General features: G+C 40.0%; 1 protein-coding gene across 1 annotated transcript in view; it reads left to right on the top strand.

Annotated features, from left to right (window-relative positions):
* The window catches only part of ncf2 (neutrophil cytosolic factor 2), a 45352-nt gene extending 27281 nt beyond the window's left edge, over positions 1–18071 (top strand). The window contains exons 8-16 of the mRNA XM_060829752.1: positions 108–151; positions 2191–2332; positions 6836–6883; positions 9238–9313; positions 10617–10675; positions 12731–12882; positions 15419–15533; positions 15634–15718; positions 17471–18071. Of these exons, the coding sequence (XP_060685735.1) occupies positions 108–151; positions 2191–2332; positions 6836–6883; positions 9238–9313; positions 10617–10675; positions 12731–12882; positions 15419–15533; positions 15634–15718; positions 17471–17577 (828 nt within the window). The 3' untranslated portion in view covers positions 17578–18071. The remainder of the gene's footprint in view (positions 1–107; positions 152–2190; positions 2333–6835; positions 6884–9237; positions 9314–10616; positions 10676–12730; positions 12883–15418; positions 15534–15633; positions 15719–17470) is intronic.
* Positions 18072–19541: the final 1470 nt, after the last annotated feature.

Here is a 19541-nt window from a genome sequence, read left to right as displayed (position 1 = left end):
TCCAGTGGTAGAGACATGACCACAAGAGGGCCTGTTCATTTTATTCAGTGAATTAATTGGTGTTTCCAACACTTTAATGGGATATTTTATTCCAATTGAATTAACAGATGCCGGACCATACTCCTCAAAAGAAAGCTCCAGAAAAATTGAAGTAAGTAGATCCTACTCATTGAGTTGCGCTACTTTTGAGTTCCAGCCAGCGTTTAGATGTGTTCTTTGGTCCTCAGCAGGAACAATAGTCATGTGTATTTATCTATATGAAATGTGACTGCTGGGAGTTAAGAAAAACACTCACTGTCCTGGTTGTAATGCACGTTACAGAGTGAAGATCCACAGATCAGCCAGGACCTCCTGCCACTGCTGAGCACATGCTTAATGACTGGCTTCATGTCACTGTTATTTTTATTGAATTTGAACTCTATTTATTCTATTCTAGACAGTCAAACTTTACAGGATAGAATCGGAGCTTAATCGTTACACATTCCTAAGCTTTCATTTACAGAGATGCACATTGCAGACAAATTATTCCAAACCCAACAGCTTCTTGGAGCAGAAGTGTAAATTGAACACCAATTGATTCATGCCCACCACCTAAATGCAGTTGTTGTATAATTAGAGGTGCCTTTGCTGTCATTGTATTCCCTATGACCCAGAAAAGACCATTCACATACTTGCACCTTCCACAATCTGTACTATCTGCCCCTTTGTGATTTGCACTTCTTTCATTCAGGAGGGAGAAAGTGAGGACTGCAGATGCTGGAGATCAGAGTCGAGAGTGTGGTGCTGGAAAAGCACAGCAGGTCAGGCAACATTCGAGGAGCAGGAGAATCGATGTTTTGGGCATAAGCCCTTCCTGATGATTCTCCTGCTCGTCAGATGCTGCCTGATCTGCTGTGCTTTACCAACACCACACTCTTGACTTCTTCCATTCATAATCATACTCAAGAGGAGTCACTCATTCTGAATTGTACCACTGCCTGTTGGGTCCTACTTAAATCCTGATCTCCACTAGCAGTGAAAGATGATCAGGTCTGATTTAGAATATTGGTATTTTGCTAATGACCACTGTATGCTGTGGAGAAATGTGAGCATTGCAGTTCAGTAATTGTATGGATTCAGTTCTGGAAGCATTTTTGCCTGAGTCATAAGATTCCAGTTTCAAGACCAATTCCAGGCTTGAGGGAGTGGCCCTTGTTGTAGATTCTGTCTTTAAGGATGATACAAGGCCTGCATGATGGCAGCACGGTGGCACAGTGGTCAGCACTGCTGCCTCACAGCGCCAGAGACCTGGGTTCAATTCCTGTCTCCGGTGACTGACTGTGTGGAGTTTGCACATTCTCCCCATGTCTGCGTGAGTTTCCTCTGGGTGCTCTGGTTTCCTCCAAAAATGTGCAGGTTAGGTGAATTGGCTATGCTAAATTGCCCATAGTGTTAGGTGTAGGGGAATAGGTCTGGGTGGGTGCACTTTGGCGGGTCAATGTGGACTTGTTGGGCTGAAGGGCCTGTTTCCATACTGTGAGTAATCTAATCATAAATGGGTGCCAACATTACAAAGAAGCTGATTATCTGGACATTACTAATGACTAATTTTAGCCTTTTGCTGCCTTCTTGAGACAGATTTCTGCCTCTCCCCTTATAGCTTATTTTTTAGTAAATGCAATAAGGCCAATACTTTGGGATTTTGACATTGTGCATAGCACAGCATAGAAGTTCATAGAATCCTGATAGTGTGGAAGCAGGCCCTTCAGCCCATCGAGTCCACACCAACCCTCCAAAGTGTATCCCATCCAGACCCATTCCCATATTTTATCCTTGTAGCCCTATATATCCCATTGCTAACATCCCACCCAGCCGGCACATCCCTGGACACTCTGGGCAATTTATTACAGTCAATCCACCTAACATACACATTTTTGGACTGTGGAAGGAAACCCACATAGACACAGGGAGAATGTGCAAACTCCACACAGACAGTCGCCTGGGAGTGGAATTGAACCCAGGACCGTGGTGTTGTGAGGCAGCAGTGCCATATGAATCTAGTCCAATAGTATCTCGATAATTTATCTGGGTGAACAGTCTAAAACATGATGAAATTAATTACAGGAATGATGTCTAATCCTCAACAACAGACATGAAGACAACACAAAGGGATTTAACTTCAAACTTCATAAATAATCTTCTTCCTCACAGGACTCTGGAAGGTGTTCCTCACCGGGTGTTGTTTAACTTCCTCCCAAATAATAAACTAGAGCTGGAAGTAAAAAATGGAAATATTGTCTTCTTGCTGGAGAAAGGAGAGGACAACTGGGCCAGAGTTACATTCAACAATGAGGCAAGTTTGAACTAAGTAATGCTGATCCATCAGAGTACCTCTCAAGCAGATTGAGTGACTGAATAAAACCACAGAGTTGCAGATGACTGACCAGCAGCTCCAGAATCACATTCCAGATTCTCTCCTTGCAATAACATTTTCATAGGCAAGAACTTTCAAAAGTTGATTGGGGGCAGATGTTTGCAGGCAAAGGAACGGCTGAAAAATGGGAAGCCCTCAGAAATGAGATAGCGAGAGTCCAGAGATAGTATATTCCTGTCAGGTTGAAAAGGAAAGGCAGGTAAGTATAGGGAATGCTGGATGACTAAAGAAATTGAGGGTTTCATTAAGAAAAAGAAGGAAGCATATGTCGGGTACAGACAGGATAGATCAAGTGAATCCTTCGAAGAGTATAAAGACAGTAGGAGCATACTTAAGAGGGAAGTCAGGACGGCAAAAAGGGGAAATGGGATAGCTTTGGCAAATAGGGTTAAGAAAAATTCAAAGGGTTTTACAAATACATTAAGGACAAAAGGGTAACTAGGGAGAGAATAGGGCCCCTCAAAGATCAGTAAGGTGGTCTTAGTGTGGAACCGCAGGGGATGAGGGAGATATTAAATGAGTATTTTGCATCACTATTTACTGTGGAAAAGGATATGGAAGATATAGAATGTAGGGAAATAGATGGTGATATCTTGAAAAATGTCCATATTACAGAGGAGGAAGTGCTGAATGTCTTGAAATGCATAAAAGTGGATAAATCCCCAGGATCTGATCACGTGTACCCTAGAACTCTCTGGGAAGCTAGAGAAGTGATTGTTGGGATTCTTGCTGAGATATTTGTATCATTGATAGTCACAGGTGAGGTGCTGGAAGACTGGAGGTTGGCTAAGGTGGTGTCACTTTTTAAGAAGGGTGGTAAGGACAAGCCAGGGAACTATAGACCAGTGAACCTGATGTCGATGGTGGGCAAGTTGTTGGAGGGAGTCCTGAGGAACAGGATGTACATGTATTTGGAAAGGGATTAGGGATAGTCAACATGGCTTTGTGCATGGGAAATTGTGTCTCACAAACTTGATTGACTTTTGAAGAAGTAACAAAAAGGATTGATGAGGGCAGAGCAGTGGATGTGATCTATATGGACCACAGTAAGGCATTCGACAAGGTTCTCCATGGGAGACTGGTTAGCAAGGTTAGATCTCACGGTTTAAGGGAGAACTAGCCATTTGGATACAGAACTGCCTTGAAGGTAGAAGACAGAACATGATGGTGAAGGGTTGCTTTTCAGATTGGAGGCCTGTGACCAATGGAGGGCCACAAGGATTGATGCTGGGTCCACTACTTTTCATTATATAAATGATATGGATGTGAGCATAAGAGGTATAGTTAGTAAGTTTGCAGATGACAGCAAAATTGGAGGTGTAGTGGACAGCGAAGGTTACCTTAGATTACAATGGGATCTTGATCAGATGGGTCAATGGACCAAGAAGTGGCAGATAGAATTTAATTTAGATAAATGTGAGGTGCTGCATATTAGGAAAGCAAATCTTAGCAGGACATAAACATTTTATTGGTAAGGTCCTAGGAAGTGCTGCTGAACAAAGAGACCTTGGAGTGCAGGGTCATAGCTCGTTGAAAGTGGAGTCGCAGGTAGATAGGATAGTGAAGAAGGTGTTTGGTATCCTTTCCTTTATTGGTCAGAGTTTTGAGTACAGGAGTTGGGAGGTCATGTTGCGGCTGTACAGGACATTTAGGCCACTGTTGAAATATTGCGTGCAAATCTGGTCTCCTTCCTATTAAAAAGACGTTGTGAAACTTGAAAGGGTTCAGAAAAGATTTACAAGGATGTTGCCAGGGTTGGAGGATTTGTGCTATAGGGAGAGGTTGAATAGGCTGGGGCTGTTTTTCTTTGGAGTGTTGGAGGCTGAGGGGTGACCTTTTTAGAGGTTTATAAAATCATGAGGGGCGTGGATAGGATAAAGAGACAAAATCTCTTCCTTGCTGTGGGAAAGTCCAGAACTAGAGGTTTAGGCTGAGGGAAAAGATATATAAGAGACCGGAGGGGCAACTTTTTTCATGCAGAGGGTGGTACATGTATGGAATGAGCTGCCAGAGGAAGTGGTGGAGGCTAGTACAATTGCAACATTTAAAAGGCATCTGGGTGTGTATATGAATAGAAAGGGTTTGGATGGATATGGGCCAGGTGCTGGCAGGTGGGACTAGATTGGTTTGGGATATCTGGTCGGCATGGACAGGTTGGACCAAAGGGTCTGTTTCCATGCTGTACATATGTGTGATGGAATCATGGTCTGCAATCTGAAAACATTTAAAGTAATCCTTTGTTTTTATTCTGATGAGAGGCAGTGTCATACCTTAGGCTCCCTCACCAAGCACTATGGGTCACTATTGGGGATACTGTCCACAATCTGCAACATAGTAAGACGGGATCAAAGCACAATTGGCAACGCTGTCACTTCATTGCTTGGCACTGATAAGATAGAAAACACCAGAGATTGTCCAGCCAGTCCTGAGGACTCGGGTGAAAGGAAAAAAAAGTATGAAAGTTATCAAAAAAGAACAAAGCATTGTAACCTAGTTCATCCTAAATATTGTAGAGAAGTGAGTCACCAGAAGTTCAGGAATTTCAATTTCCAATCGAAGTGCCTCCCATTCAGCACAATATCCCCACCCACAGCCTGGTGGCCATCTGGAGGAGGGTTGGTGTAAACATTCGGCAATGTCAGCTTTTGGGAGCTCGGCCTCTGACCAGGACCTTGTTTCCTTTGTATGGCCTCCTGGTTTTTGAAACATGTCATGAGAAATCATGCACAAAAGTAATCAATTACACCCGACTTTTATAAGAGAAATAGAAGAATTTGATAGTGACATAGTGTATGTTAAATAATCTGAAATGTGTGATGGAATATCGACACCTCCATGCTGTGGGAACATCTGTATCTGAACGGTCACTGAAATGGGTCCTGTGTAAGGGATAGGTGATAGACTTGTTGTACTGGGCCTCCCCTGTGGATCTTTATGGAAAGGTGAACTATTTTCTCTGGTGTATTTGATACAAGCGTTGAGTTACTATATTTTTTTGTTCCTCTTCCTGTTCTCTTCTCCATCTAGTGGCTGTACTGAGAACTATCAAAACTGTGAGGCTGCTTCTCCTGCAATTCCTTTGCTCTCCATTTCATTTTGGGTTTGGGTGGCACCCCTATTTTGGGTTTTGGTATTCTGAACTTGGAGTTCCAGAACTATTGAATATTTATTCTCAGCCTACACTGTACAGGTCTGATCATGATGCGGGGCCCAGGAAAGCTGCTGTTACTTTTTTCTCTTATTCGATGGGATGTGGGTGTCTCTAGCTGGGTTAGCATTTATTGCCCACCCCTAAATACCCTTGAGAAAGTGGTGGGGAGCTGCCTTCCTGAGCAACTAGAGTTCATGAAATGTAGGGTCACCTGTAGTCTCTTTGGGCAGGGAATTCCAGAATTTTGATCCAGCAACACTGAAGGATAGGTGATCTGGTTCCAAGTCATGATGGTATGTGCATGATGCAAGCGGTGATGCTCCCATGTATCTGTCCATCTAGGGGATAGAGGTCATGGATCTGGAAGGTCAAAGGAGCATTGACAAGTTGTTGTAAGGCATCTTACAGATAATGCGCACACTGCTGCCATCGTGTGTGATTGAAAGGAATAAATGTTGCAAGTGCTGAAGGGGATGCCAATCAAGAAGAAAGCTTTGTCAGGATTGTGTAGGGCTTTGAGTGTTGTTGGAGTTGCACCTATGCAAGAAAATGCAGTCAACTTCATGATGCTTGTGCCTTTGAGATGATGGACAGGCTCTAGGGAGCCTTGGGTGAGTTACTCACTGCAGAATTCCATCCTCTCATCTCGATAAGTCCAACATTGATAAATATGTTTAATCAACCTGTTAGGAAACACCTCTGGAATAGGTGAGCCTTCTAAAACATCACCACTGTGTCACAAGAGCCCTATCCAGTATTTATATAGCTGGTCCAACTTAGGTTCTGGATGGTGGAAATTCCCAGGTTGTTGGTAGTGGGAGATTCAGTGATGGGAATTCCATTGAACATCAACTGGGAAGGTTGGGTAAATTCTCTGGTATAGATGGTCAATACCTGGCACAGATGTTACTACTTATTAGCTCAAACCTGAATGTTGACCCAGTCTTGCTGCAAAAACACCATTTCAATAAAGTATGTTTGCAAATACAGCAGTGTCTGTTGAACAATGGGAAAATAATCCTTGTCTTTTCTCTTCACTGTGCAACTGATTCTTACTCTTTAAATGGTAGGGTTACATTGGACATGATTTTATAATGATCATGTGCTTAGATTTGTTATGGTAGTTTTTTTGTCTTTTTGTCACTTTTGACAGAAATGTAATGTCAAAACTTATTTCTGGTTGTTAAGGTGAGATAATCTATTTTTATTTAGTTTGGTGCCTGTACCTTGTTTATACACACTTCCTAAATGTGTTTTCTTTTGATTGTTAGGTCGGTTTGGTTCCCTACAACTATTTGGAGCCATTGGAAGCTGAAAAGGTAAAGCAGCGTGTAGGGTGTTTATACAGGAAATGACGTTTTGTTTGGTGCAGAAAAATAAAACGTTCCAGTTTTGTTTGATTAGATTAGATTCCCTACTGTGTGGAAACAGGCCCTTCGGCCCAAGAAGTCCACACCGACCCCCCGATAGAGCAACCCACCCAGACCCACCTCTCCCCAACCAACGCACCCAACACCCCAGCCAATCCACCTGGACTGCACTTCTTTAGACTGTGGGAGGAAACCGAAGCGCCTGGAGGAAATCCATGCAGACATGGGGGAAAAAAATGCAAACCACACACTGACAGTCCCGAGGCCAGAACTGAACCCGGGTCCCCGAAAGGAGGCAGCAGTGCCAACCGCTGACCCACCATGCAACCATTCTTGCCCACTCACCTGAACCTTTCTAAATCCTGTGGAAACCTTCTTTATCATATCTCCCATTTCTAACTAGTTTTGCTTCATCAGCAAAGTTGGAAATATTATGCATCCAAATTATTGATATTGACCATTCATAACTCAATGGTCAACAGCTGAGCTTCTCAGAAGGAAAAGTGAGATAATCAATCCTCATTGCTTGCTGGTTATATTTCAAGTTGTGGCTTGCCTTGGGCTATATAAACAGATTCAGTGTATCTGGGGTCTATATAGGGTCACAACCCTGACTGCTCTTTCATTAGCAGTGCATGTGTGTGACTGCACTGCCCTTGTGGTCGTTCTCCATTGGTCCATTTACGACGGAGTTTGGGGGGAATCTCTTCTCTTTGAGGGAGTCAATCTGTGGAATCCTTCACCACAGAGAGCTGTCAAGGCTGGGTCATTAAGTATATTCAAGGCCGAGACCAATTTTTAAACGGTTTGGTCATCAAGGGATATGGAGAAAAAGCAAGAAAATGGAGCTGAGAAGTATCAGATCTGCCATGATCTCATTGAATAGTGAAGGAGTCTCAATAGCCAAATGGTCTCCCTCTGTTCCTACATCTCTCTGTCTTAATGGATATGTAAGAGCAGAGAAACGCATGTGTATACGTAAATAAATCAGAAAAAGTGGCAGGACAGATGGAGAGAGTTGTTAATAAAACATACAGTATCCTAGGCTTCATACATAGGGGCATTGAGCAGGGTGGTTATGATATCAAAGACACTAGTTAGATCTCAGGTGCAGAATTGTTTTCAGTTCTGGGCACTATGCTATAGGAAGGATTGGAGAGAGTGCAAAATCAGTGAGTCCAGGGATTAGGTAGATATGGATGAAAAGTTGGGACTCTTCTTGGAGAAGAGGAGGCTAGGAGAAAATCTGATATGTTTTCAAAATCCTGATGTATCTGGATGAGGCAATGGGGGAAAAACTAGTAAATGGATCAAGAATCAATGGTCATTGGTTAAAATGGTTTGCACAAGAACTAAGTGTGAGGTGAGAAATCTTTTTCACACAGTGAGCAGTTAAGATATGGAATCCAGCACACTGACTGATGGTATGGTAAAGACAGGTTCAATTGAGGAATTCAAGAGGGCATTGGACAAAAATTTAAATGGAAACAATGGGACCCTTCAAGGAAAAGGCAAGAGATTTTCAGGATTAAATGCAGGAGTTTCAATTTTTTACTTGTACAAGCAGTTCTCCTATAATATGCATTTATTAAATGTGATTTGGTTGTAATGTGATTTGTGAATTGGGGACCTTTTTATTTATGAAGTGAACGGGAGTTTGCTGTTGTGCGATTCCATCCCCGGCACAACAAAACACAGCCTCCGGATCCTCTGTCTGAAAAAATGCAAGTTCAGTGCGTTCAGCTAAAACAGGAGTGCAATCAGCTCTGCAAGCCTTGAAACTTAGGTTGGAACTGGGAATTGTAGTTTATAGTTAGAAGGAACTTTATTTCAAACTGGGGAGGATCTTGAGGAGGACTGGGCTTCCGCATTCACATCACCTAGTCAGCTGGTTCACGTGCTTTCTTTGAAGAGCTTTGTGAAAGCTATAGTGCTGCAGTCAGTCATTTTAGTGTTGTTAAATTTACTGTATTATTTCATTAAAGTATATGATTTAAAGATTTATTTAGACTGTGCTATCTATTGTGTTAGGCTAACTACTTTTTTTTGTTTCGATTTTGTCTGATATTTTTGGTGATTTGCCTGTTTTTCCCATAGGCACTTTTATTTACATTACATGATTTTCTGTAACACTGGATCACAGCTACCACGTTATAGGGGAACTACCTGTATAGAATTTAACTTTTTTGAGCTTTGTGTGATTTGTTTTGTTAATTTAATTTAGAAAACGGTCCTGTTTTAGGTAATATGCAAAAAACACTGACCCCAAAGGAGATAACATTTCTTGTGTCATTCTTGACTAGGGTGAAAAATCCCCCCCTCCTGATATTCCAGCACCACCGACCTCATCCGCTCCAGAAAGACCAGCCAGCGTTAAAGGTGAGCAGTTTCAACACATCCGCAAATAGCGGTGCTATAACTGCATCAACTCCATGTTATAATTCATTGGGTAGAACCGAACCTCCATATTGCTGAAAAAAGACACTTATTGAAACTTTTAATCTTGCACTCATCAGGACATTTTGTAAGAATACAAATTCAAGATAGGACTCAGATTGTTGCCTTAGAAAATACAGCCATTCATGCTGCTTGACAGTTAACAACCAGATTTTGTAAAATTGTCAGGCCATTGCCCTGAATTGAATCAGCAAATAGCTATCACCTATTTTGTTGAGTTGAAACTGGTACAGTGTGTGTATGTTTTCTTCCTGGCTGCCTGTCTAGTAATATAATGTAGTTTCCAGTACTCGCATCATACTGCAGGCCCAATTGTCAGTCAGGCAACACATCTACCAATCAATAGGTTCCTCTCATACAGCATAAATGTTGGTTTACTCCTTGAAATTTATATTCTTGCAAAACGTCCTGATGAATACAAAATAAAAAGCTTCAACAACCTTCCAATGCACTTACATCCTTCCTAAAATAAGGAGATCATTAACTTGCACAGTGTTCCGGATGTGACCTTACCAGTGTCTTGTAAAAATGAAGTATAGCATCCTTACTTTTGTAGTCTGTGATTTTGTTCTGTGAAGGAATGCAGGCTATGAAACAAAGTGGAACCCTTGTTTTCCTTTCTGTAGAGCAGTGGAACATTAATACATAGGAACTAAAGTAGTAGACAATCAGAGCCTTGATTCAATGTTACAACCGAAGGCAAACATCTCCAACGTAACATTCTCTAATTTGTTATCGAAGAATAGCTCACATTTAGCAGTAATAAGTTAGACTTGACAAATCAAAGAGTGTGAAGAACAAAAATTGGCCAAAAGCCTTTAAGGAATCGCATCCATGAGGTTCAGTGCATTCTATCAATGACTTGCAGCAGTGTGTGGGTACAACTTTCGGTCTCACTGTTGTGGAAATGCACTGAATATATGCTCTTATCACTGGAGCTGAAAAATACCTTGCAACTTTCAAAGTGAAATTGGATAAATACTTGATGCAAAACTATTTGCATTTTATCACTGATTCAAGGAAATAGCGAACTGCTTGTCCTGTAGACGGATGATGAAGCAGAATTGATTACGGCCATTGATGAGTAAGGCTGAGAGTACTTTAAACTTTGAATGGCCTGGCAATGAATGAATAATCACAATTGAGAAAATTATGTATTTAATTTTTAAAAAATCGAATGCACTGTTGGGAGTTAAATTCACTGAAATATTTGTTTATCTTTCAGAAGGGAATGTACATACCAAAACAAGCCAGCAGGTGACAGAACATTCAAAAAAGATTCAGGTAAAGGACTTGATTTTAGGGATTATGGGAAACCAAGAACAAGTCACTCATCTATCTTGAACCTTATTATAGTACTTAACGTACTTCAGGCATAACACAAGTCAGGTGTTATGTAGCAAAGGCAACAATCATTGTCTGGACTAGAAAAAGTAACTAATAGTTCAGAGAGAAATGGTACTTGGTGTCATTATGAAGATACAAGTTAGGAACAGGAGTAGGCCATCCAACTCCTCAAGCCTGCTCCACCATTTAATAAGATCTGATTGTAACCTCAAAACCATATTTCCTGCAATCCCGATAATCCTATGCTTACAATAACTACCTCCACTGTAAAAATATTAAAGACTTTGCATTCTTTGAGGATGAACGCTCATAATCCGCCGTGAGTACTTTTTTTTCCCTCATTTTTATCTTCATTGGGTGAACTTTTATTTTTAGTGTTGGCCTCTAGTTCGAGATTTTCCCATAAGGAGAAGCATCTCTTCCACATCTACCCTGTCGGGTCTATCGGGGATCTTGTATGTTTCAATCCAGCTCTTTCTCTTCTGAACACCAACAGATACAAGCCTAACCTTTCCAACGTTTCCTTATAAGACAAACTGACAGTTCCAAGTGTGAATCAAGTAAACCCTTAAAGTCCATCCAATGCATTTACATCCTTCCTAAAATAAGGAGATCATTAACTTGCACAGTGTTCCGGATGTGACCTTATCAGTGTCTTGTAAAAATGAAGTATAGCATCCTTACTTTTGTACTGTGGTTTTGTTCTGTGAAGGAATGCAGGCTATGAAACAAAGAGGAACCCTTGTTTTTCTTTCTGTAGAGCAGTGGAACATTAATACATAGGAACTAAAGTAGTAGACAATCAGAGCCTTGTTTCAATGTTACAACTGAAGGCAAACATCTCCAACGTAACATTCTCTAATTTGTTATCAAAGAGTAGCTCAGATTATGCACCGAAGTTCCAGAATGGGACTTCAACTTAAATCTACTACCATAAAATTGCTACCATCTGCACCATGACAAACACACAAAAGTTGAATCTTAGTTCTACTAGTGTGAAACTGTGGTAGTTTCTTTGAAAATTGCAGGTAAAGTTTCTTATGCTTTTGAGAAGCAAAGGACGGGGTCTTTGAATAATTTCACAGATCCTTACACTCTGGAAAATGTGTTATGTAAGGGAAGATATTACATGCTGAAAAGGATTTTCTATTAGAAGGAAAAATGGCTTTGTTTTGATCTTTCCTTAAAAGTTCAATGTGCTCATGGTGTGGGTGTGGTTAACAGGATGCTTTCTCATTTTCCACCAAAAGTGGTGGTGTGACACCTACTTGAAGCATGGAAGACCTGGTAGTGAAGATCTTCCCATGGTGCAGTTAGGTTAGGACTCCCAGGGTTGTGACCCGGTGATGATCAAGCAACAGAGAAGCAAAATTCTGCAGATACTGGAAATCAGTAATAAAAACAGGAAATTGTTAGAAATACTCAGTTGGCCAAGCAATGTCCATGGAGAGAAACTGAGTTAACTGTTTCAGTTCTGTAATATTTTATCAAAATTTTGACAAACATCTCATGACTTTCTTTTCAATGAACTTAACCGCATTTCAACAACAATAATTTTCTTGACAAGTCTAGGATTCAATTGTCCCAATTTTGGTATAACTTCCCCCATCACTGGTGAGGAGAATTTTGTAGGTCTGGTGAGGCCTTTGTTGATTTTTTTTTTTGGTGCCTAGGCAAATACAAGGCTATTTTATTCTTCAACTGTTCTGCAGTGGTTTGAGACATCTGAGTGAAGTGCTTGCTATTAGAGAGGAGAGCTAAGAGTCAATCACATTAACATGAGCCTGGAGTCACATGTAGGCCAGATTGGGTAAGACTGCCCCTTGTTAAATATATCTCATCTCAACTGTGGAATAATATGAGATAAGAAATGCAATTATTCTTTCAAAATCAGTGAGGGCAGGACTGCGTGTGATAATCCTTCTGGTTTCTTTTCTGACTGTATATAATTTAAAATGTCACCAATTTGCAACTTTCTTCCTTGTGAAACAGACCAAAGATCACTCGGTTCCTGTCCCTTCCATTGTGAAAGTGCATTTCAAGTACACAGTAGCTATCCGTGTAAAACCAGGCTTGTCGCACAATGAGCTTCTGGTTGTCATCAGTAAGAAGTTCCAAATACCTGAGGAAAGACTCGGATTGAGGTATGAGGTGATATTTTATAACATTTTTAACACAGTCATAACAATGCTTTATTCTTCCCATTTAATTTTCATTTTGTATTTGATTTTGCGCTTATTAGTTGAAATATATTTTCAGTTATTTAAGATCAAGTTTGACACAACTGAAGGGGAAAGTAAAATATTTCTATACTACTTTGTCTCAGCTCTGATCTTCTCTGGCACCAACACTACATTCACAGTCTAAACCAACTTGGTAACTCACTGTCAATTGATTTCCAGACTGGGGCCTTTTTGCACTGTGGATGTCTACACCAACCTGAAATTCAGTTGAGCGCGTCCAAACCACTTCAACTGAATAATTACAGTTAAGGAAAGAAAGAAATAGTTTGGTTTCAAACCTAGAGGTGAAAGGGCAATGCACTCACTCACTGCATCAACAAAGCACCAAAATTAAGTGCATTTATCCAATTTACTTTTAATGTGTTAAATATTATTCACTATAAGGACACATCCATCCATTTAATACTTTCTTAGAGTAGTTCTAGAGTTGTTTGTATCCCAAGATGAATTACCATCAGTTGCCATGTTTTTTTTCCCACAAGCAATTTGAACTTAAATCATTCATGGGTAATGTTCTGTGGACTACTCCTGATCCACCATTAATTTTTTAAAAAGTAACTTATTTTTCTGATCAATTTGTTCAGAGATATTATTACATACCTCTGGAGCAGGTGGGACTGCAACCTGGGACACCCTACAAAAGGTCCCAATATTACTTCATCTAAAGTGCAGCAGAAACCGTATGCACTTATCAAAATAGTGTTACTGGTGAAATTACAATAGCAAATTGGAAACCACTTCAAGCAAATTCTCAGCTATTGCTAATGACCGTATTGTTCAAAGCTTACTAAAGAGATACAGACCTTTTTCTGGCTGTGGAGGCAGTAAAGAACACTGAAAAGAGTTTTTATGAAAAGTTGCAATAAGTTTATGAAAATTCAAAACCTTTCTTCTGGCTGCAGTTATTAATTTTGGAGTTTAGCAAGGAAAAGAAATTTGGCAGTGTCATTTCACAAGTGATTCTGTACTTTAAGAGGACTAAGAAAATAAATAGAATTTTAACGTAAAGAATGTCAAGATGTTGGGCTAACTCTCAACAAGTACTGACCATGAAGTAAGTCTGAAATATTAGTTAAGTATTAAGACAGTGTTGCTAAGTATTGTACTGTACATGGAGAATGTGTATTGTGAAAATATGTTGCTCCCTTACACAGTTCATGTTAAGTCAAGAATCTTTCTTCAAATCAGTCCATCACACTTCTATTGCATGAAGATTAAAGACTTAAGACAATTTAATGCCAATTGTTAGTAGCTGTGTAACAAAAATAGTGTAAAATGCTAATCAATTATGAAGAACGAGCCTTTTTGATTTGGTCATGGGATGTGGGCATTTCTGGCTAGGCCAGCATTTATTGCCCAGCTCTAATTGTCCAGAAAGCAGTGAAGTGTCAACCATATTACTTTGGGTCTGGAGTCGCATTCGGTCAGACAAGGTAAGGATGGCTAATCCCCTTTCAGAAAAGACACTAGTAAACCACATGGGACTTTATGTCAAACAGCAGTGGTTATTTAAATGGTTTCCATTATGCTGGCTTCACAAATGGAATGGCCCATTCTTATTCCAGATTAATTTTATAAATGTGTATAATTCAAAAACATCAACATAAAAGCGGATTCAGGTGATCTACTGTACTTTCTGCTTGGGTTATTCACTTACATTTCCCTGAAGTTGAATCATCTTTTGAAGGGCACTTTCAGTGCTTTTTATCAGATATGTGTGTAATTTAGTTTACAACTGTATCCATCAGAGTTCTCATTGGTTCCACAAGAAGACTTCCAAACCCACTAAAAGACATCTCCTGTATGGCTTGGTCAATAATCACTATCTGCTGCTGTCTCTGTTGTCCATTAGCACTGGTTTGTAATAGTTTAATGATTTAGATTGAAAATTCCATTCAGGTATTAAAGCAAATTACGTGGGATTTTGAAATGTTGTTCATAATTTTGTAAGCACATCAATCACTTTTATTATATGCACATACCACTGATATTGGTTCTTACTTGATCTTCCCTCTTCCACCTCCTTTTTTTTCTAATGGAATTGCTTACTTTTATTATCTTTCATGTTTGACACAAAATTTCCAACATCTGGAGAAGTTTAGGAACATCAGTATAGCAATATTAGGACAAACGGGGTCTTGTAATGCAGTGGTAATGTCACTTCCTCTGTACCAGGAGACCCAGATCCAAGTCCCACCTGCTTATGTAATAACATTTCTGAACAGGGTTGATTAGATAACTTAATGCCAATATTGGTAGATATTTAAGTGTATCCTCCATTTGAGATATAAAGATATGTATTTACCATTTTTGTAGATGCCTTAGGTGAAATTGGGGTTGTGTAGGACAGAAATGACCATAAATCTGTGACCTGCTTTCACGAGTAAAGAAGTGTGCTGTCTATCGTGAATGACTGACTGACTGTTTCCCTTTTCAGTTACAAGTCACAAGAGAGTGGGGAGCTCATTTCCATTACTAGTGAAGCAAAAATGAAGAGTGCGTGGACCGAGGTAAAAAATCACCGTTTGACTGTTTGGTGCAAGTTTCTGGAGGTAAAGATGTTTATTAATATCCTAAATGTTATTGGCTATTACATTGGCTGATGCTATTTTTCTTGTGAATATTTTAAATAAGGAGATTTTTACATGACAGGTAATGGCACTGTATGATTATGAAGGATCTGTACCAGCTGATTTGGGCTTTCACAAAGGAGACATCATCCAAGTCTTAGCACATGGTGAGAATCATAGGATTTCAATGCTAATTGCTTAATGTTCTGAATCACATGTTTTTCATGACTTTTTTGTTGGTGATCCCTCCAATGCGCTTTTTTCTGGATTAGCAGTTTTGTTAATAGTTTGTGAATGCAACAACTGACAAAATATTTTTAACTGAAATGCCATTTTTATATATTTGCATTGATCAATCAACTTCACCAAACCATACTACACTTCATTGTCTATATCTTTTTTTTAAAAAAGGAAAATTTAAATATCCCCACTCAACCATTGACCTCAGGAAAAGAGACATTCACACCAATACAGATACAAGAAGAAGTGGCATTTACCACTTACCAGCCCACCACCTCTCCCCCACTCCCCCTTCACCCTTTTCAGAAAATGGTTCTCATCATATTTGCCCAATCTGTTACCATTATCTCTTCAATTCCTTTTCCATTACCCACTTGTCCAATGTAACTTTCGATGTTGCCTCAACCACTAACTCAGGGAGTGAAAATAGATCAGTCAGTGCAGATTGCAGAAGGAAAGATAATGCCTGACCTATTTTATTGGCCTTTATCATCCTGCCGTAGGAAGGATATTATTGAATTGGAAAGGGTGCAGAAAAGATTTACCAGGATGTTAAAGGGAATGAAGGGTTTGAGTTATAAAGAAAGGTGGGGAGTTTTTCCATTCAACTGTAGGAGGTTGAGAGGTGACCTTAGAGGTTTATAAAATCATGAGGTGCATAGGTAAGGTAACTAATAAAGGTCTTCTCCCTAGGGTTGGGGAGTTCAAAACTAAAGGGCTTAATTTTAAAGTGAGAGGAGAAAGATTTGAGACAGACTTGTGGGGCAACTTTTTCACACACAGGGTGGTTCATAAATGGAATGAATTGTCAGAGGACTTGGTGGTGCAGGGACAGTTACAACAATAGATACACAAATAGAAAGGTTGAGAGAATTAGATTTAGATTATTGGTTTTCAAATTAAATTAGATAACTTAGTGTGGAAACAGGCCCTTCGGCCCAACAAGTGCACACCGACCCTCTGAAGAGCAACCCACCCAGACCCATTCCCTAACACTACGGGCAATTTAGCATGGCCAATTCACCTAACCTGCACATTTTTGGACTGTGGAAGAAACTGGAGGAAACCCATGCAGACATGGGGAGAATGTGCAAACTCCACACACAGTTGCCTGAGGTGGGAATTGAACCTGCTGCGAAACAGTTCTCTGGCACTGCGAAGCAGCGGTGCTAACCACTGCCACCATGCTGCCAAATGTGGGCCAAACACAGGCAGGTGGGATAGTCTGCCATTTCAGAATTCACCTCTTGGTTATACTCTTAGTAAAGACTAGCTAAAGTGTTATTTAAATATCGGTCATTTATTGCACATTTCGGTGAATAATTTTCTCCTCTAAAGACTCCCCACTTAATGTTTTATATATTGACGCATTCTATTGTTGTCTTTAATGTTTCTTTTCAAAAAAATGTTTCATCAATATACTTCTTTTAAATCTGATTTTAACTTCGGTTTACCAATGGGAGCCTAAAAGTGTTTCCATATTTTGAAAAACAAACTTGCACAATTATTAGTGTACACATCTATGCAGTAAAGATTTAGCAAAAATAAAATTGAAGGTTTATTCTAAAAATTATGAACCTGTGAAATTCTAAAATTCATATGTTGCTAGTCACAATGTCAAAAAAAAATCTCTCCCCAATCTCATTTCAGAATTATTTAAACATGCTTTCTTTCCATAGTAAACAACAACTGGCTGGAAGGACAATGCAATGGAAAGACTGGCATCTTCCCAGCAAATTTTGTTAAAGAATTAAGCATGGCTGATGTGAAGAATTCGGGAATGTAAAAGAAATGCAAATGTTGTATGCTGATTTCTGAAGAGGTCCTTTTCTCCTCTGGTGATACTAGAATGACCATCTACAGATGAGATGCTTCACTGCTTTGAATTTTAAAAATAGTTTTATCCAAACACTGGTTTGCATTTAGATTCATGACTGCTGTCAAAAATGGATTAAGAAAGTGCTATTTTCTTCAGGCTGTGTTTCAAGGCAATATGACTAGTTTGTGTCACTCACAATTACATTGATGTACACACTCTAGACCTTCCTGATGATGATATTTTAACTGCTGGAAACCACCTACTTTCCCATATTTGTTTTGAATGCCCTAAGTCAATGTCCAAGGAACCCTGGCCCAATTGTTTGAGTGCTCCACTGATCATTTTCTCAAGTGTTCTAAGATTACCTATTAACAATTTTCACTTTGGATGAATCAAAGCAAATTCCAAAATATTGGACTAACTATTTTTTCAGTACCTGAAATAAATTAAGTTGAAAAATCCAGTGAATCAGATTAATTGTTTTACTTCTCACTCACCGGTCTTTGAGTGCTATGGGTGTCTCTGTAAAATAAGTAACAGTTTTACAGCAGCACCTTCCCTGATCTTTAAATGACTGACTTCATTTGTATGATCAAATTACTGTGTGACTGAATTTTTATTGTAGATATGCTACAATTACATATCTTTTCTGGTAGCTAGGAGATTAACAACTTTGCAGGCTGGAACTGTAGATTCTTATGCATTCTATTTATTGCCAGGTCCATGTAGACATGATATTACACATTTTAAACAGCTGCATTCCTTCTTCTTGAAATGGATGTTGAGGGACTAAGTTGGCTGCTGAAAAGTCACCTGACTTTTGTAATCACTGAGGCAGCAGTGATAACCACTGAGCCACCGTGCTGCCCTAAAGTACCATGGACCAGAGTTCAATTCCCACCGCGGGTGACTGCCTGTGTGGAGTTCGCATATTCTTCCCATGTCTGGGTGGGGGTACTCGTGTTTCCTCCAACAATCAAAAGATGTGCCGGCCAGGTGAATTGGCATTCTAAATTGCCAAGTTGGGGTAAATATAGGGTAGGAGAATGGGTCTGGGTGGGTTATCGGTCGGAGGGTCGACATGGACTTGTTGGGCGGAAGGGCCTGTTTCTGTACTGTAGGTAATCTAATCCAGATAAATTCAAGTTTCTAGAAATTAACAGATTCACCTCAACAGCAGTTTTCTATGGAAGTCCACCCTTGTAATTGTCAAGGTTTACTCCAAAACATAAAGACAATAAACCCTCCCTGCCTGGGTATCAAAAAAACTGGCCTGTCACCTTTTCTCTCGGTGAACTGCTTTTATTTACCTTCTATTTTATATCAATGACTCTTTGACCCTGTGATTGAAACTACATTGCTTCCTTGAAAGATATATCTCCCATTGGGCACTCTGGTATTACTCATGCGATTGAAGCTACTTCGATTGTGACACCCTTTGTAATTATGAAACCGTACCTGCTTTGAGGCAGTCTGCAAACTAACGCCAACAAGAACACAACCTGCAGAAAAGAGGCTGCGTCATCCTGATTTCTTCCAAAACTAAAGCTCAAAGCCATTTCATAGCGTCTTTGAACCTGTTCCAAAAACTCTGAGTTCACCGACAAAGAAACAGAACTTCTAACATAGAACAATACAGCACAGAACAGGCCCTTTGGCCCTTGATGGTGTGCTCACCTGTGAGCTAATCTAAGCTCATCCCCCTACACTATCCCAGCATCATCCATATGCTTATCCAATGATTGTTTAAATGTCCCTAATGTGGCAGAGTTAATTACATTGGCAGACAGGGCATTCCATGCCCTTACCACTCTGAGTGAAGAAACTGCCTCTGACATCTGTCTTAAATCTATTACTCCTCAATTTGCAGCTATGCCCCCTCGTACAAGCCGACGTCATCATCCTCGGAAAAAGACTCTCACTGTCCACGC

This window comes from Hemiscyllium ocellatum, chromosome 9 (assembly GCF_020745735.1).
Source record: "Hemiscyllium ocellatum isolate sHemOce1 chromosome 9, sHemOce1.pat.X.cur, whole genome shotgun sequence".
Lineage (NCBI taxonomy): Eukaryota > Metazoa > Chordata > Chondrichthyes > Orectolobiformes > Hemiscylliidae > Hemiscyllium > Hemiscyllium ocellatum.
The sequence above is the reverse complement of the archived record's forward strand: the minus strand, read 5'-3'. Positions and strand labels throughout refer to the sequence as shown.